Genomic DNA, 17,744 nt, shown 5'->3' on the forward strand with positions numbered 1-17,744 from the left:
ACCGCTCATCACTTGGCCAATACCATCCCTACAGCGAAGCATGGTGGGGCAGCATCATACTGTGGGGATGTTTTTCAGTGGCAGGAACTGGGAGACTAGTCAGGATCAAGGGAAAGATGAATGCAGCAATGTATAGAGGCATCCTTAATGAATACCTGCTACAGAGCTCTCTGGACCTCAGACTTGGAGTGAAAATTTATGTTCAAACAGTACAACAAGCGTAAGCACACAGCCACGATAACAAAAGCAGTGGCTATGGGACAACTCTGTGAATGCCCTTGAGTGGCCCAACAAGAGCCCAGACTTAATCCCGATTGACAATCTCTGGAGAGATCGTAAAATGGCTGTGCACTGATGCTCCCCATTCAACCAGATGGAGCTTTGGAGGTCCTGCAAAGAGGAATGGGGTAAACTGCCCAAAAATAGGTGTGCCAAGCTTTTAGCATTATACTCAAAAAGAGTTGAGGCTGTAATTGGTGCCAAAGGTTCTTCAACAAAGTATTGAGCAAAGACTGTGAATACTTATGTACTTTTTTTTTTTTTTTTTTTTTTACATTGTCATTATGGGGTATCGTTTGTAGAATTTTGAGTAAAATAAAACATTTAATCCTATTTGAAATAAGGCTGTAACATAAAATGTGGAAAAAGTGAAATGCTGTGAATACTTTCCAGATGCACTGTACTTCTCATGGTGTAGTGAGCTGCTGCAGAATTATTTTGTCTTATCAGAAAGCATGAAATCTGATCCTTATGTTTTAATGCCCTTTAGCTCTTGTTTGTTAAAGCAGCGTTCCACCCAAAATTGGAACTTCTGCTTTAAGTACTCCTGACTCCCTACTTTTGGCATGTCCTATTTTGGGGGGGCTGGTACCCAGCTCCCACTTCCTTTCAGTGTGCCAACTTTATTAAAAGTCAGCAGCTACTCTTTTTGTAGGTGCTGACTTTTAATAAACACAGAAACGGCTTGAACACCCCTATTTAATGAATTCCTAAAATGTTAAATGAACTAGCACATCTACTACCCTTTGTGTGAAGTGGGCATAATTTAGTGCACAACTGAAAAGTCGAAGCATGTTCTTGCCACATTTTAACTGGTACAGCAGTCTAGTATATTTTGAGCTACACTTTTAAAGAAGCCAGTTCAGTGTTATCACAATGTATGTAAACTAATGAGACCTCTGCTTTTTTTTATCTTATTTACGCTTTGCAGAGGCAGCGTGGCACCACTGGCTCTTGGCTCGGTGGCAGTGGCTGAACCTGTGCCAGATCTTCTGGGAAGCATCCTGTCTGAACAGAGCAGACTGATGATGACGAGCTCAGATATCGTCATCCGTAGAGATGGATCCTTGTCGACTAAGAAAGCTAGTAAGCTGCTAATTGTGTGACATGTACTTTGTTCAGTATGAAAAATTGTAGTACAGTTATCTAGATTAACAAGTGAGAAAACATGCAAGATTTACAGAGAAGTTTGACACTGAACTTGCATGGTGAATGGAAAGTAGTTGCTAATCATTTGGTTGTACTGTAGTGTCATTTGGCAAGACAGTCCTGCTTTATTTATATTTGCTGTCAAATGCAGACTTTAGAGATCCTGTGCTGAGAGAAATATGTAGGATGCCATATCTGAAAATGTTGGTGGTTTTGCCATCAGCTTGTGTCTTCAGCAATCACCTAGTCACTGAAGTGGAAGTATGCGTATCAGAACGTGTCCTTGCTTGATAGATCCTTGTTCTGATTTTGTGTCCTTTTAAGCAGGTCATAGATTGACAACTAGCATTTTCAGAATATATTTCTTTTAGATGGGTTTACCCAAATACAAAAAGAAGAAAAAATATTTTCTCTTTTTGTCCATGGACGGACACAGCCTTCACAATTCATGACATATGGGTTATGTTCCTGTTCATAGGAGAGGACTAGGCAGAACATGTTGGATATTTAAATACATGTTACATTAACAGAGTTAAACAGCCACGCCCAGGGGGCAGTCTCTCCGGATGTAACCCTCCGCCCTGCAGATAGCAGCTCAGTTTTTTTTTTCTGCCTAGCAGAGGAGGACATGGATGGTGTATTTTAACGTGTAGATAAAATTCTGAAGTATAAGCAAAGTGGTTATTTAAATTTAGTAGCTAGGCGACATTTATGATGAAAAAGGGAAAATGTTTCTAATGGAAGCACTATAAGAGCCAACTGGTTTGGGACACGGACAACATTGGTTACATGGTTTCTGAGATTTGTCATGTCATATCCTGCACATAGAGGTGACTGCAATATAGCTTTGTGTATTTGCTCTCCACAAATGATGGGCAGTTTTATTTGGGCAAATCTCTGGCACATATTGGTAGTTTCAGTAGTTGCCTACACCTACCTGCCCTTATATATGTTGAGTTAGAGCACTAAAAGCTTCTGCAGGTGTCTCCATCTGTTAGTATGTACTTTACTTTTAATACTTGTCAGGATCTTTTCCATGGATGTTACAGTAATGTGATTTATGAGAAAATTTGAGGTGTACAAATAACCATATTTTTGTTTGTTCACATGTTAAACTACTTACACTCTTGAAAAATATCACATCATATTTGTTTTATTCTTTCACAGAAGATGGAACCTCACAGAGAAAATCTAGAGAAGCTGTTGCACCAGCAGACATAATGGAACCAAGCCCGTCTCACTCAGGGTCCCCAACAACTACATCTTCCAGTACATGGAAACCCATTGAACAGCAGCCACCCCAACCCAGTTTTTCTCCAGCTGGTCTTTATTCTTTATCACCATCACCATCACCACCTTCAAGCAGCTTAGATAGGTTATCTGGTACCAGTCCTTCAGTATCTGGAGGACCCAACTTCAGACTAAGTAATGCTTTTACACCAAGGGTAGTCCAGGTACATTCTTCTGGTAGCCGCCTAAATTCTAAATCTGGAGAGACTTCACGCCTCAATGGGACTTTTCACAAAGGAGAACTTACACAACCGAAGAAAACAGAGATCAAGTATACTACCAAGCCACCGTCGCTAAGACTTGACATTTCGGAATTTCCCCGGATACCAAAGATCAAAAGGGAATCTGACAACATCCCTAGTAATGAAGTCAATAAGCAACTGGAACCCTCAACCAAGAGCTCAGGAGCTCATTCTTCAGGGCCTACCATGAACCAACTAACTGGTCGAGAAAACAGTAAGCAGTTAGGCAGGTTTTCTACAGCTGAAAACACAGAAAGAAACACCCGACAAGAGTCACAAGCACATTCAAGAAACACTGGTGGTACATCATCTAGTGAAACGGCATCAAGCAGTAACAAAGCACCATCTTATTCTAACAGTTCAAGGAACATTGGTTCTTCAGATTCTGGAGGAGGTGGACTTCGAATAACGATTAGCGGAAGTTCAACAAATTCCTGCAGACAATTTAGTCCGGTTTCAAAAGATCCCTTTCGTACTTCAGATGGCAAAATGCCACAAAAGGCGTCATCCCCTTATTCTACAACAGTCAAGAAAGAAAAAACTGTTAAAAATGAAATTTATGATCCTTTTGAACCAACAGGTTCAGATTCAGGTTCTCCCAGTAGCAGCCCAGAAAGGCCAGCTACACCGCCACCACCTCCCCCTCCCACTCCTCCCCCTCCTCCATCTGTAGAAACTACTGCAATTAAAACTCAATCTAGTGGGGTAAAAGTAGGAGCATTTCGGAGCTTTAAATTTACCAGCCACTCAAGCAAAGTGAGTGTTTTCAAACTTGGCCCAGGCTTTTCTGGAATGTCACCTACCAATAAAGAGCCAGAAGAATCTATAAGTCAAGTTAATGAAAGTCCTATCATTCCTTCATTTTTAAAGTTGGAAAAGGATATCAAGAAAGAAATAATTCCGGAAGAGACAAATGAGCTTCCACCCTTTAGGATATCTTGTCCGTTGGGACTAAAAATTACATCTGATCTGAAAGCAGGAGGCACTCGTGGATTTCATTTTGATGTAGAAAACGAACACCCTGTAGTTTCTGTTAAACCTGATCCAGACGTTCTTCCACATAGGACTTGCCTTCAAAGTACATCAAGCAATCGGTTAGTTTGGGATTCAGAAACCCCACTTGAACCCACTAGCCGTACCAGTGAAACGAAGAAGAAGATAACTGTTAAAGAGGAATCGAAAGAAGGCTCAAGTTCACGATTGAGACCACATTCCCGAGAGCGAGATTCAAGATCTGCTTCTATGTCCATTGAGGACAGAGAAAGGGATAGAAAATTCAAGTCAAAATCACACAAGGGAAAAAGAACACGTAGTGACAGATCAAGCTCAGGAAGTTGTGAACGTTCTAAGAAAAAGCGCCAAAAAGAAAAGAAGAAAGAGAAAAAAAGAAAACGCTCGGAGTCTAGGGAAAGGAGGCGGTCCAGATCGAGCAGCCATAGCAGTTCTTCCCACAGAGCATACAACAGCAAGAAGAAGAAGAAAAAGAAGAGAGATTCAAGAAGTGAATCGCCAGGCTATTCCATTAGTCCTATTCCTGATAAAGAGAGAAAACGGAAACACAAAAGTGAAAAGGGTTACTCCAGCAAGGAAGGGAGCTCCAGGCCAAAAGAGAAAAAGAAATCAAAGGACGATCGAGGAAAGCAAAGATCGAAATCGCCTCAAGTCGACACAGAATTTAAAGTTCACAAATCGAAAGACAAAACCTATTTTCGAGACACCGAAATAACTAGACATATCGTGTTGTCCCCAAATAACAATGAAAACACTATAACGTGTACAGTTAGCTTTAAAGCGGAGTCTCCCACAATTACCCAAGAGACAAAGAAGTCTGTGCTCAGTCTACCAAAAGAGGAGGAAGATGAAGATGACTCTTTCCTTTTTTCTGAAAGGAAGGTTTCTATTAAACAGGAATCGGCTTCAGACATGTCTGATCACTCATGTGATGAGAAAATTAAGCTTGAAGCCAATAGCCCTCCATGGTCACCTTCTCTTTTGGATTCTTTGCTACCAGACACCAAGAGTGAAGATGATCCAGAGCCTCCCTCACCCCAGGATGCTTCTCCTGTAAATGACTTCCATTCTGATTCAGAAATTGCAAGTCCTCAGAATTCTCCCCTGTCTGTAATGTCAGATATACCAAGTCCAAAGCTGCATAGTCCACATGCTGGTTCTGTTGAAGGAGCTGTTCAGTCTGCCCCTATTTCACCAGTCAAACAGGAGGTTGATGACCTTCAGTGGTCACCATCACATTTAGATGACCTCCTTCTAAACGATCTTTCAGATGATGTATGCTCTATAGATGCAGCCAGCCCTGACGATGTTGACCTAGAAGAAGCTATATTAATGAAGCGGGAAGGTGACTTTAAGGTAAAATCTATTTCTTAATACAGTGTTCAGGATTGTGAACCTGTTATGTATTTGTTAATTTTCCTTTTTTTTTTTTTTTTTTTTTTCTGGTTTTCATAAAAGTAAGGATTCATTTACATTTATGTACCAATCTGTACACTGGGACAGAGCACCATGTTTAATTGCCCAGGTAGCACGGGTGGTACATAAAGTCTGTCTTTTCAATCAGTAACAGGCTAATGCTTGCATGGTCCATATTTGGTCCCAGGGCCTCAGTTTGGAGACGCTGTCCTAGGCTAATGCCCAATGTAATCTTATGCTCCCTGGTCTGTTAAAGAGGAAGTAAGCCCTCCGTTCGAAAAAAAATGCAAATCCTGCAAGTCAAAGGCATTATCGGCTAGACTAGCTGATTATGTTTTACTTGCCTCCGATTGAAGCCCCCGCAGCGGTCCACGTCCCCCCCCTCTGGCCGCCGACATGTTGTCCCGCGTATGCGCGTGATAACGGCACAGTACAACTGAAGCAACTACACATAGTGCCATTGCTTTAGTTGGCTTAAGTACGCATTTGTCGCATGAAGTCGGCACATGCTAATACAGGGATATCTCCTAAACCGTGCAGGTTTAGGAGATATGCTTGTTGGCTACATTTAAGCCTTAATATAGGCTTGCCTGTAACATTAAGTTGTAAACAAGGGTTTACAAGCACTTTAAATGGATACAATTGTAAGGGGTTGCTCACCTCTGCAATATAGTGTTTCCCCGAAAAAATTCTTAAGTCCTTATAGAATTATTTAATCCGTTTTGTAGGAATTGTGCCGGTATGGGGTGCAACGTGTCTCCCTTTGTAATTGTTTTACAGGAAATACCTTTGTTACAGCATTTTTTTATAGCTCCCCTGGGCATCACATGATCTACTTGAGCTTATCTTCTCCGCTCCGAGATCCCTGCTGACATCAGCCCGCTCTGTGCACTGAAGAGGGAGGGGCCGCAGACAGCTGGGAGGAGAGCAGAAGAGGGAAGAGCCGATATCTCCGCTGACGTCAGCCTGCTCCGTGCAATGAAGAGGGAGGGGCCGAAGAAGTCAGCCAGGAGGAGAAGACCTCCGGCGAGTTTGTAAATAAAGTATTTTGCATGATGCAGTTACAAAGGGAGACACGTAAACCTTATAGCTGTGTAATTGTTCTGTAAGATAACAAAAAATTATGTAACAGACTTTACTAGGGTTTATTTTTGGGGTTAGGGCTTATATTGCAGCCCTCCCCGAAAATCATGCTAGGTCTTATTATCGGGGTAGGTCATATTTTCGGGGAAACCCGGAAGTAATGTTCTAATAATGAAGGTTTTTACAAAACGTATGACACCTGGAAGCAGACCTAAATTGTATGTAATGCTGCAGAACAAAATGTGTATAGTGCTTGCGAAAGTATTTTGAAACTGATTTGTTTGCCTGTTGTGTTGCATTAAAACCTGGAAGTAACTAATCATGGGACTTGTGATATTAATTGATTTGACCACATCCTATTTGGGAGTTTAGTTTTTTTTTTTTTTTCCGGCTTGATTTGTTTTACAATAAATTGTTAAACAGTTTAATATTTATTATCCAAAATCAATACTGTTACACCTGTCGTTTGAAAAGTCTGATCGCATCTAGTTATTCACCAATGTTATGTTATGCTATACTGTACTGCATATATGCTCTGAAGCATTAACAATATGGACTGTAACATATACAGTCTTGTATGCCTTTTTCTTATAAAACCAATTAAAATAAGAAACTAAAAACATTTTGCACCTTCAAAGTCAAATGCATGTTGTGTATCACATGGTAAAAAGCCCCAAAAAATAATTTTAATTCCAGATAGTAATGCAACAAAAAAGGAAAAGCACCAAAAAGGGTGAATATTTTTACAAGGCACTTTAATTGTCACTCATTCGATGTGGTGGTGAAAAAAACTTTAATTTTACCTAGTGATCCTGTCTGTCACAACACTTCCTGTCTCACGGTAATATTGCTCACTTTCTGTACTTTAGATATGTAGGTAGCAGCATAGTCTCCCTAGAAAAGGACTACAGAATCCCCCCCCCCCTTCTTTGCAACATAGAGTAGGAGTGTTTTATAGTCCATGGAAATAGCTGGGAACGTGTCGTGGGATTGAACAATGCCCTATCATTGGTATTGAGGGAATTAATAATGCCCCATTGTTGGTATCAGTGAGAGACATAGTGCCCCATCATTGGTATCAGTGTCAGTAATGGTGTCCCATCAATGGTGTCAGTAATGGTGTCCCATCAATGGTGTCAGTAATGGTGTCCCATCAATGGTGTCAGTAATGGTGTCCCATCAATGGTGTCAGTAATGGTGTCCCATCAATGGTGTCAGTAATGGTGTCCCATCAATGGTGTCAGTAATGGTGTCCCATCAATGGTGTCAGTAATGGTGTCCCACTTGACGGAGAAATAATGCCCCAAGGGCCAGATAAAAGCAAGAAAAGGGCCACATATGGCACCTGGGATGCAGTTTGGAGACAAGCAATATATCGCACAGAACTAGCAGGTAGTGTGTGTCATCGCTCATTGGCAGCTAGAAGGTGGAGCATAAGTGATATTAACAGGGGGGGGGGGGCGGCGGCGGCAAGATGTACTCAAAACAAATTGACTAAGAATTAGTCCATGGTAGTAAGGAATATCGAGGAGAAGTCCGCAGGACGGATGGATCCACAGGTTGAGTGGGATAGCACACAGGGCAGCTCTTCAGCAGGAAATGAGAATTCCCTCAGACACTAACAAAAACTGCAGAAAGAGGGTGCCTGGGTCAGTGCAATAGTTAAAACGGATACATACAGTTGTGCTCATAAGTTTACATAGCCTGGCAGAAATGATTTCTTGGCCATTTTTCAGAGAATATAATTAACACAAACATTTCTTTCACTTATAGTGTTTGGCTGAAGCCATTTATTATCAACTGTGTTTACTCTTTTAAAATCATTATGACAACAGAAACTACCCAACTCATCCTGATCAAAAGTTTACATACTCTGGTGATTTTGGCCTGATAACATGCACACAGGTTGACAAGAAGGGTTTTGAATGGCTATTAAAGGTAACCATCCTCACCTGTGATCTGTTTTCTTGTAATTGGCGTGTGTGTGTATAAAAGGCCAATGCGTTTCTGGACTCCTGACAGACCCTTGCATCTTTCATCCAGTGCTGCACTGACACTTCTGGATTCTGAGTCATGAGGAAAGCAAACGAATTGTCAAAGGATCTGCGGGAATAGGTAGTTGAACTTTATAAAACCGTAAAGGGATATATAAGGATATCCAAGGAATAGAGAATTCCAATCAGCAGTGTTCAAACTCTAATCAAGAAGTGGAAAATGAAGGGTTCTGTTGAAACTAAACCACAGTCAGGTAGACCAACTAAAATTTCAGCCACAACTGCCAGGAAAATTGTTTGATGTAAAGAAAAACCCACAAATGGCTTCAGGTGAAATATAGAAAACATGTGGTGGGACTGTTTGAAGATGCACAATTAGGAAGCACTGATAAAGAAAGATAAGCTGCATGGTCGAGGTCACCAGAAGAAAGCCATTATTACGCAAATTCCACAAAGTATCCCGTTTTACAATACTCCTGGCAGAAAGTCATTTGGAGTGATGAGGCCAAAATTTTTATTTTTGGCCACAACAATAAATGCTACATTTGGAGAGAAGTCAACAAGGCCTATGATAAAAGGTACAGAGGTGGATCGCTGATATTTTGGGAAAATGTGAGCTACAAAGGCACAAGAAATTTTGGTCAAAATTGATTGCAAGATGAATGCAGTATGTTATCAAAAAATACTGGAGGAACATTTGCATTCATCAGCCAGGAAGCTGTGCATGGGATGTACTTGGACATTCCAACATGACAATGATCCAAAACACAAGGCCAAGTTTACCTGTCATTGGCTACAGAGGAATAAAGTGAAGGTTCTGGAGTGGCTTCCCAGTCTTCTGACCTCAATATCATTGAGCCACTCTGGGGAGATCTCAAACGTGCAGTTCATGTAAAGCCCCTTTCACACGGGCGGACCGCCTGTCAGTTTTTTAGGCTGACCTGAACGGACGCTCCGTGCACCTCCTGTGGTGCAACAGATGTCAGCAGTGACATGTTCGCTGACATCCGATCCACCAAAGTGTGACGGATGGAAACCCTATTTTTCCATCCGTCTATCGCATGGGTCTTCAAACTACGGCCCTCCAGTTGTTCAGGAACTACAATTACCATCATGCCTAGTCATGTCTGTGAATGTCAGTGTGTTACAATGCCTCATGGGATGTGTAGTTCTACAACAGCTGGAGGGCCGTAGTTTGAGGATCCCTGCTCTATCGGATGAACCGATAGAGGAGAGCTGCGCTCTGACAGGTTGGTCCCTGCACATTGTTCAGATACAGACCAGTCGTATGCCTGTTCAGCGAGATCGGCGGAGCGATACCTGCTGAGCAAAACATAGCTCGTACACCGACACGTCCGTGTGAAAGGGGCCTTGGTCAGCCCAAAAATTTACAGGAACTGGAGGTTTTTTGCTAAGAGGAATGGGCAGCTTTACCATGTGAAAAAGATAGAGGGCCTCATCCACAAAAGACTTCAAGCTGTCGGTGTTAAAGGGGGCAATACCCCAGTTCTTAATACCGTGTATGTAAACTTTTGATCAGGGTCATTTTGGGTAGTTTCTGTTGCCATTTATGATTTAAAAAAAGTAAACACAGTTGAATGATAATAAATGGCTTCAGCCAAACTATTCATAAGTGAATAAAGTTTGTGTTATTCATATTCTCTGAAAAATGGCACATAAATTCTGCGGGGGGTATGTAAACTTATGAGCACAACTGTAAATGTATCTTGCAAGCAGGGAGGATGTGGATCACCAATCAAGCAGGCAGCCGCCCCAAGGGATGAGAAGACTGCTGTAGGGATAAGCTCGGACCCGCCATATGGAGGTATATGTCACAGTACCAAATCTGGATAGGTGTGCTGCAATGTGTTTCAGAAGCTCCGCCTCCTTCAGGCAAACTCACCCAAACCCCCCCCCCCCCTTTTAGAGGAGAAAAAATTATACTGTCTGGACGTAATCAAAAAATAGCCAATAGGCACGGAGACCGGGCGTGGCTAGTCATAGCCATTCAACAGGGAAACTGGCCAGCTTTTATAGCTGCGATCCAATCTCCAACGTGTATTACTGTCATAGCATGGCACAAGTGTACCTATAGCACAGCCATGCTATGACAGGTATACATGTTTACATGTTGGAGATTGGATCGCAACTATAAATTCCTGACAGTATTGCCCTGTTGATCGGGCAAATAGCCACGCCTGGTCTCTGTGCCGATTGGCTGTTTTTGATTCTGTCCAGATAGTATACATTTTTTTCCCACTAGAGGGGGGCAGGTTTGCCTGAAAGGGGAGGTTCCTCAGAAATGCCCTCGTCCGGAGATGTACCTCCAATGCAGGGGGTTCCGTGCTTATCCCCACAGCAGTCTTCTCATCCCTTGTGAAAGCTAGCTGCTTGATTAGGGATTCACATCCACCCTGCGTGCAGCTTGCAAGATACATTTACATGAAAGTATCTATCTGAATAAAGTGTTACTTGTTCTTACTATCGCACTGCCCCAGGTGCCCTCTTTCCACAGTTTTTTTGTTGCGCAGTTTGGAGACCACTGAATTAGATAATTGTGCAGCACTGATGTTATCAGCTCTCTGGTTATCTAGCAGGATCAACATGCACGTTTTTGCACTTATCAGATATAAAAACTCTTTAAATGGTATATTTACAGAACAAAAGGGAGCAAATAATAGAAGTTAATTGCTAGTGTTAAGCATACACTTGACTACACAGGTCAGAACTCTCTAGATTTGAAAATGTATCTAGATCAGTTAGACCAAAGCGACAGCCAGGCAGCAAGAGTGTTCATAAAGAGGCCAACAACGACCATCTATTTCTCTTAGTATAGGTATCCTTTAATCCAGGGGTCTCCAAACTTTTTAGGCCAAGGGCCACATTGTAGATTTTACAAATATTTGCGGGCCAAAAAAAAATGTGTTATTTATAAATAAATGAATACAATGTAAATAATCTCATCATAGCCTTTCTGCATGTCTGTGTTCCCCTCAGAGTCTCCTTGCACATTGTGTCCACATCAGAGCATTTCCACACATCTGTGTCCCCCATCAGAGTCTCCCCAATACCGTGTCCCCCCATCCATCAGATTCTCCCCGTCATCAGTGTCCCCAGCAGAGTGTCCAAATCCGCAGTCTCCCCAGGATCAACAATGTCCCCAGGATCAGTGTCCAAATCATCAGTGTCCTCAGCATCAGTGTCCCCATCATCAGAGTCCCCAGCAGCAATGTCACAATCATCAGTGTTCCCAGGAACAATCTCCCCACATGGTGTCCAAATTATAATTTTCCCCAGCAGAGGCTCCTGTACATTTTGCCTCTTGACACGAGGCAGCTCTCCTGCACCTCCCGACTCGCGCCCGCTGCTACACGTGGAAGGATCTCTAATACAAACAGCGGGCGGGACGCTGGGAGATGCCGCACTGATGACGTCATTGGTTGCTAGGACAGGTGGTCCCAGCAGCCAATCCTCAGCACAGTGTGGCAGCATGGGAGGGTGTTGGGGAGCGGCTTTGTATTATGGACCTGCCAGTCATACTGCCGATCTGCTGCTTTGAACCCTAGGCAGCAGATCGGCAATGCTATAAGTCTGGGAGAGCCACGGGCTAGGGAAAAGGCACAAGCCGGCCGGGGTTTGGAGACCCCTGCTTTAATCAATGAATGCACTTGAAGCATTTTTTGAAGTGGAACCCCAAGCTAATTGTACAAAATATAGAACGCGTACATGAGCAATTGTTTTACTTCCACATAAGATGTGTACGTTTATGTACGTCACCTTTTAAGTTTCCTGAACAAAGGAGTAGACTCTGATAATTTTTTTATTTTATTTAACACTGTTTTTACTATAACACTGTTTATTTCTAAGAGCAGCTCTACAGATTTATAAATATTTTTTCAAATAAAAAGTCAATAATGTATTTTTCACATGTAGAATTCTGATTAAAGCCTTACTACTATACTCTTAACAATGCTCCTTCTCTCTCCTGACACAAATTATGACTAACCTTTTTGTAAGAAAAGTTCTGTATAAGGCCTCATGCCCATGGACGTTTTAAAAAACGTGCTGTAAAGCCAGTACAGGCGCCAGGAAAAAAGCGACGTTAAAAATGCAATTATCTGCGTTTTGCATTGCATTCAATGCACGTTTAGCCGGGCTGGCTTTCAGCCGCGTTTCTCTCTCTCTATTTAAAATCAATGGTATGGATCTTAAGGGGGAACCCCACACCAAAAAAAAAATGGCGTGGGGGTTCCCCAAGATCCATACCAGATCCTTATTCGAGCACGCAGCCTGGCAGGTCAGGAAAGGGGAGCGAGCAAGTGCCCCCCCCTCCTGGACCATACCAAGCCACATGCCCTCAGCATGGGGTGGTTGGTGCTTTGGGACAAGGGCCTCTTCTGGACAACCCTGGCCGTTGGTTTTCGGGGTCTGCGGGCGGGGGCTTATGGTAATAAGGGGGCTCCCAGATCCTGGCCTCCCCCCCCCCCCCTATGTGAATGAGTATGGGGTACCCTACCCATTCACCTGGGGAAAAAAGTGTCAATAAAAAAACACACTACAAAGGTTTTTAAAGTAATTTATTAAGCAGCCCTGGGAGTCTTTTCTGACTTTGGGTCTCTTCTATCTTCGGGGGGGGGCTGTCCGGCCTCTTCGCTCACTGTCCGGTGTCTTCTGCCGGGCTCCTCTGCTATCGCACGCTCTTTTGCTAATGGTTGCAAGGTTTTCCCTGTCTTCCCTCTTCTCTTCTTCCGGTGTTGACTCGACACGCTCTCCTACTGTAATGCCGCAACAACTTATATTGGCATGGTGCGTGGTTACTGGACGATGTCATCCGGTGACCCCGCCCCTTATGACGTCACCGGCCCATCATGCCCTGGGATGGTGATGTCGTAAGGGGCAGGGTCACAGGGGTGACATCACCCGGTGGCCCCGCCCCATGCCAATATAAGTCATTGCGCACGCTGCATTACAGTGGGAGAGAGCGTTGAGTTGGCATTGGAAGAAGAGGAGAGGAAAGAAGACGACGGAGAAGACCTAGCAAGAGCATGCAAAAGATAGCAGAGGAGCCCGGCAGAAGAGGCCAGAGAGCGCGGATAACAAGCTGAAGAGACCCCCGGAGCTGCCTAATAAATTACTTTAAAAACCTTTTGCAGTGGTGTTGTGTGTGTTGTTTTTTTTTTTATTTTTTACACTTACTCATCCTCATAGGGTGGGGGTGCTGGGATCTGAGGGCCACATTATTAAAGGGGACTCACAGATTTCGATAAGTCCCCCCCCCCCCCCCCACAGACCCGAACAACCAATGTCCAGGGTTGTCGAGAAGAGGCCCTTGTCCTCATCAACATGGGGACAAGGTGCTTTGGGGTGGGGGGCGCTGTTGAGGGCATGTGGCTTGGCATGGTCCAGGTGGGGGGGGTTGCCCCTCCCTGACCTGCCGGGCTGCGTGCTCGGATAAGGGTCTGGTATGGATCTTGGGGGGAACCCCCCACGCCATTTTTTTTTTTTTTTTTGGTGTGGGGTTCCCCTTAAGAACCATACACCCTCAAGTTTCTCAGCACAAAGTCGGATCCTCTTTATCCGACTTCTGGTGCGACTTCTATTCAAATCAATGGGCTCCCATAGGGAACCATTGATTTTGAATAGAGACAGAAACGCCGGACGAGGATTAACACAGCGTTGAGCCTCGTTAAATCGCGTTCATTTTGCCGGCATCTGAAGTTTTTACAGCTCTAGCGCTGGAGCCTCAATGCACTGGTCCTGTTGTGTGTTTTTTTTTTTTTTTTTTTGCAGCTTAAAAACAGCTATGCCATTTTACAGCTCAAAAACGCCATGGTGGGCATGAGGCCATAGGCTAATATGAAGAGGTGTTTTTAAGCTGCAAAAAACGCTCATAAAAGTGGCTGTAAAAACGTCGTGGGCATGAGGCCTTAATACCAATTTTTAGGCTGTTCCGGTCTGGTCACGTGATCTTCCCATGTGTCAGCTAGTGGCAGGAGAATGGAGAAGGCGCTCTATAACACCTGATAATGCCTGGGAGCAGTGACGTCACCTATAGGCTTACTATGGCCCATTATTGTTGCGTTATTGTCACTCTCTCCTGTCCCCTGCAGCCGGTACTGGCTGACAGGTGGGCTAATCATGGGCCTGGATCGGAGTGGCCTGAAACTAGGCAAATATATGGGATCAAATTAGTCAGAATTGGTACCTTTTATTAATAAAACCGATTTATATACGTACAAAATTATTATAATTAAAGCTATCACAATGTGCAAGGCTGGTGCACCCTCTGTTCTTGTTTTTTTTTTTAGTGTGTCTTTTGAGTTACCCAAGCCCATTGCCAACATTGGAGTAGTTGAAGATCTGTGATCCATCTATAGTAGATGATTTCTTTTGATTGTACTAGATTGTTCTTTTAGTCAGAATTCATGCTAGAAGAGGGGAGGGGAAACATTTTTAAAAGTAGTTTTGACTGCAGTTCCAGTTCAATGGTAAGCTTGAAAATTTTAAAAATCCTGTCAATGTATATATTTGGGTAGCGTGTGAACAAATTAAATATGTATTGGATAGGAACATTGCAAAATAAACCTTTTTTTACTACTAATGCAGCCCTTCTGATGAAAGCACTAACCTGAACTTTAAGGCAAATTTATTAATTGACTTTTGTTTTAAAATTCTAGGAGCAGACTTTAATTAACTTCTCCAAAACATCAGTCATTCCATTTCTTCAAGATGATGAAAATTTGTTGGAAACAGAGGCTGGAAATCACATTAATGAAAATACCTCAAAAAGTAAGCCTTCTGAAGAAAGCAAGTCTGCTGATGAGCTTAAAGAAAAAGAACCCACTTCCACCTCCAAACCTCAGATAAAGAGAGTCACCTGGAACCTTCAGGACAACGCGTCTGAGGATGAAACCCCAGACCAATCTCCGTGTAAGATTCTGGTCTTTTTTTTCCCAAGGTGCACAGTGGATCCGATGTGTTGTACTTCTAGAACAGGGATATGCTATTAGCGGACCTCCAGCTGTTGCAAAACTACAAGTCCCATCATGCTTTTGCCTCTGGGTGTCATGCTTGTGACTGTCAGAGTCTTGCTATGCCTCATGGGAATTGTAGTTCTGAAACAGCTGGAGGTCCGCTAATTGCATATCCCTGTTCTAGAAGAATGAACAAATCTGCTTCCACTATAAGGCAATGCATAGATGTGCAAAGTGTAGTAAACGATAAGAGGCTAAATAGACTTCACCTTACTGGAATGAAAGATGCTTTCCATTTCCTTGCTTTCGATTACTTTTTATCTACTCATTGCTCTTTGCATTGCCTTATTGAATCTGCCTGACAATGCTAGGCATTCTTCGCTAAAGATTATTCTTTATTGTATAGGGGCATATAGTAAAAGAAGATGAGCACTTGGCACGCAGAATGTAAAGGTTTTCTGCTTTCAGAAAATATCATTAGAGGCCATAGTTCAAATTTAAAAACAAATTAGGATTTATGGAATAACACAGGCCATGCATTTATGAGTAACACAAAAAGAACATGGATTTATGAATTGCTAACAGTATCCTATAAAGTTTTAACCATCTATAAGCCATTGTCCACCAATGTATTTCTATAAACATCCTGGCATTTAAAAGGTTAAAGCCGTTTACAGCAAAGTAAACGTTAGCCTTCTGGGTTGATGATTAGTAGAGGGCAGTCATGACATTGGGGTTCTAATAGACATCTAGTTTGGCAGTTTAAAATGGTTTTCTACCAAATTCATATGTATGTAACCTTTTAAAAATTGCCATGGCAGAAAAGAGGTTAATGCAATCTGTCTCATTGGTTTGTGGTTGGTTACTAAGAAGACATAGCTCATCTTTAAGGGATTATAATAAAGAGCAATTGCGAGTTTCAAACGTTTATCTTTTCCAAAGGGCATGAGTAAGATTCAACCAATTTTTGGTTGTTTTTGACAGGCCCAAATCAGAACTATATCCAATCATTTAAGTTTCCCAAAATGGTTACAGTATAGCATTTTGTGAATGAAAACTTGCAACCAGACTGTCTAGCCAGCAAATAACCAGTGTCATAACGGATCACATGCAGCGCCATGGCAACTGCAGACCAAACAGAGGATAAGATGGTGCCTTCCTTGGCTGTAAAGGAAAGGAGATTTGCTTTAAATTGTATGTATTTCATGGGTGGTGGCTGTCAGTTAAGTGGACCTTCCATGCAAGGTCTGCTTTAACCGCTTCCATACAGGGCTTTTATACACACATCCATACCAGGCCTATTCTGGCACTTCTCTCCTACATGTACAAATCATAATTTTTTTGCTAGAAAATTACGCAGAACCCCCAAACATTATATATGTTTTTTTAGCAGAAACCCTAGGGAATAAAACGACGGTCATTGAAACGTTTTATCTTGCACGGTATTTACTCAATCATTTTTCAAACGCCTTTTTTTTGGAAAAAAATTGTTTCATGAATTAAAAAAATAACAGAACAGTAAAGTTAGTCCAATTTTTTGTAAAATATGAAAGATGTTACGCCGAGTAAATAGATACCTAACATGTCACGCTTTAAAATTGCGCACACTCATGGAATGGCGCCAAACTTCGGTACTTAAAAATCTCCATAGGCAACGCTTTGAAATGTTTTACAGGTTACCAGTTTAGATTTACAGAGGAGATCTAGTGCTAGAATTGTTGCTGGCACTCTAACGCACGCGGCGATACCTCACATATGTGGTTTAAACGGCGTTTACATATGTCGGCGGGACTTGCGTGTGCGTTCGCTTCTGCACGCGAGCTACTGGGGACAGGGGCGTTTTTTACATATTTATTTCTTTTTTTACACATTTTTTTTTTTTAATTTTATTTTTTTTATTATCACTTTTATTCCTATTACAAGGAATGTAAACATCCCTTGTAATAGGAATGTGTGTGACAGGTACTCTTTATGGAGAGATGCGTGGTCAATAAGACCCCACATCTCTCCTCCAGGCTGGAAAGCATGAAATCGGTGAAAAAAAATTCACCGATCTCATGCTTACTGTTGCTTAGCAGCCGCAAATGCGGCTTTGTTTACTTACGGGGACCTGGGCGTGACGTCATCACATCGCGCCCGGGTCCTCCGACGGTCATAGAGATATGCTTCCTGCCAGCGCCGGACGATTCGTTCTCCGGGCCCCCGATGGCACGGGAGAGCCCGGAGAAGCACCGGATGGCGGCGGGAGGGGGGGATGTCCCCTCCCGCCGCCTGTAAGAACTATCTAGCGGCCACTATGATCATTC

At 42.7% G+C, this 17,744-nt stretch overlaps 1 protein-coding gene across 3 annotated transcripts in view; it reads left to right on the forward strand.

The window, feature by feature from the left end:
* Window positions 1-17,744, forward strand: part of PHRF1 (PHD and ring finger domains 1) — an 83,676-nt gene that overhangs the window by 56,044 nt on the left and 9,888 nt on the right. For all 3 annotated transcript variants that reach the window (XM_040328612.1, XM_040328614.1, XM_040328613.1), the window contains exons 13-15: window positions 1,211-1,365; window positions 2,596-5,327; window positions 15,142-15,394. In XM_040328612.1, coding sequence (XP_040184546.1) covers window positions 1,211-1,365; window positions 2,596-5,327; window positions 15,142-15,394 — 3,140 coding nt within the window. The remainder of the gene's footprint in view (window positions 1-1,210; window positions 1,366-2,595; window positions 5,328-15,141; window positions 15,395-17,744) is intronic.

The sequence above is a fragment of the Rana temporaria genome, chromosome 11 (assembly GCF_905171775.1).
Source record: "Rana temporaria chromosome 11, aRanTem1.1, whole genome shotgun sequence".
Classification (NCBI taxonomy): Eukaryota; Metazoa; Chordata; class Amphibia; order Anura; family Ranidae; genus Rana; species Rana temporaria.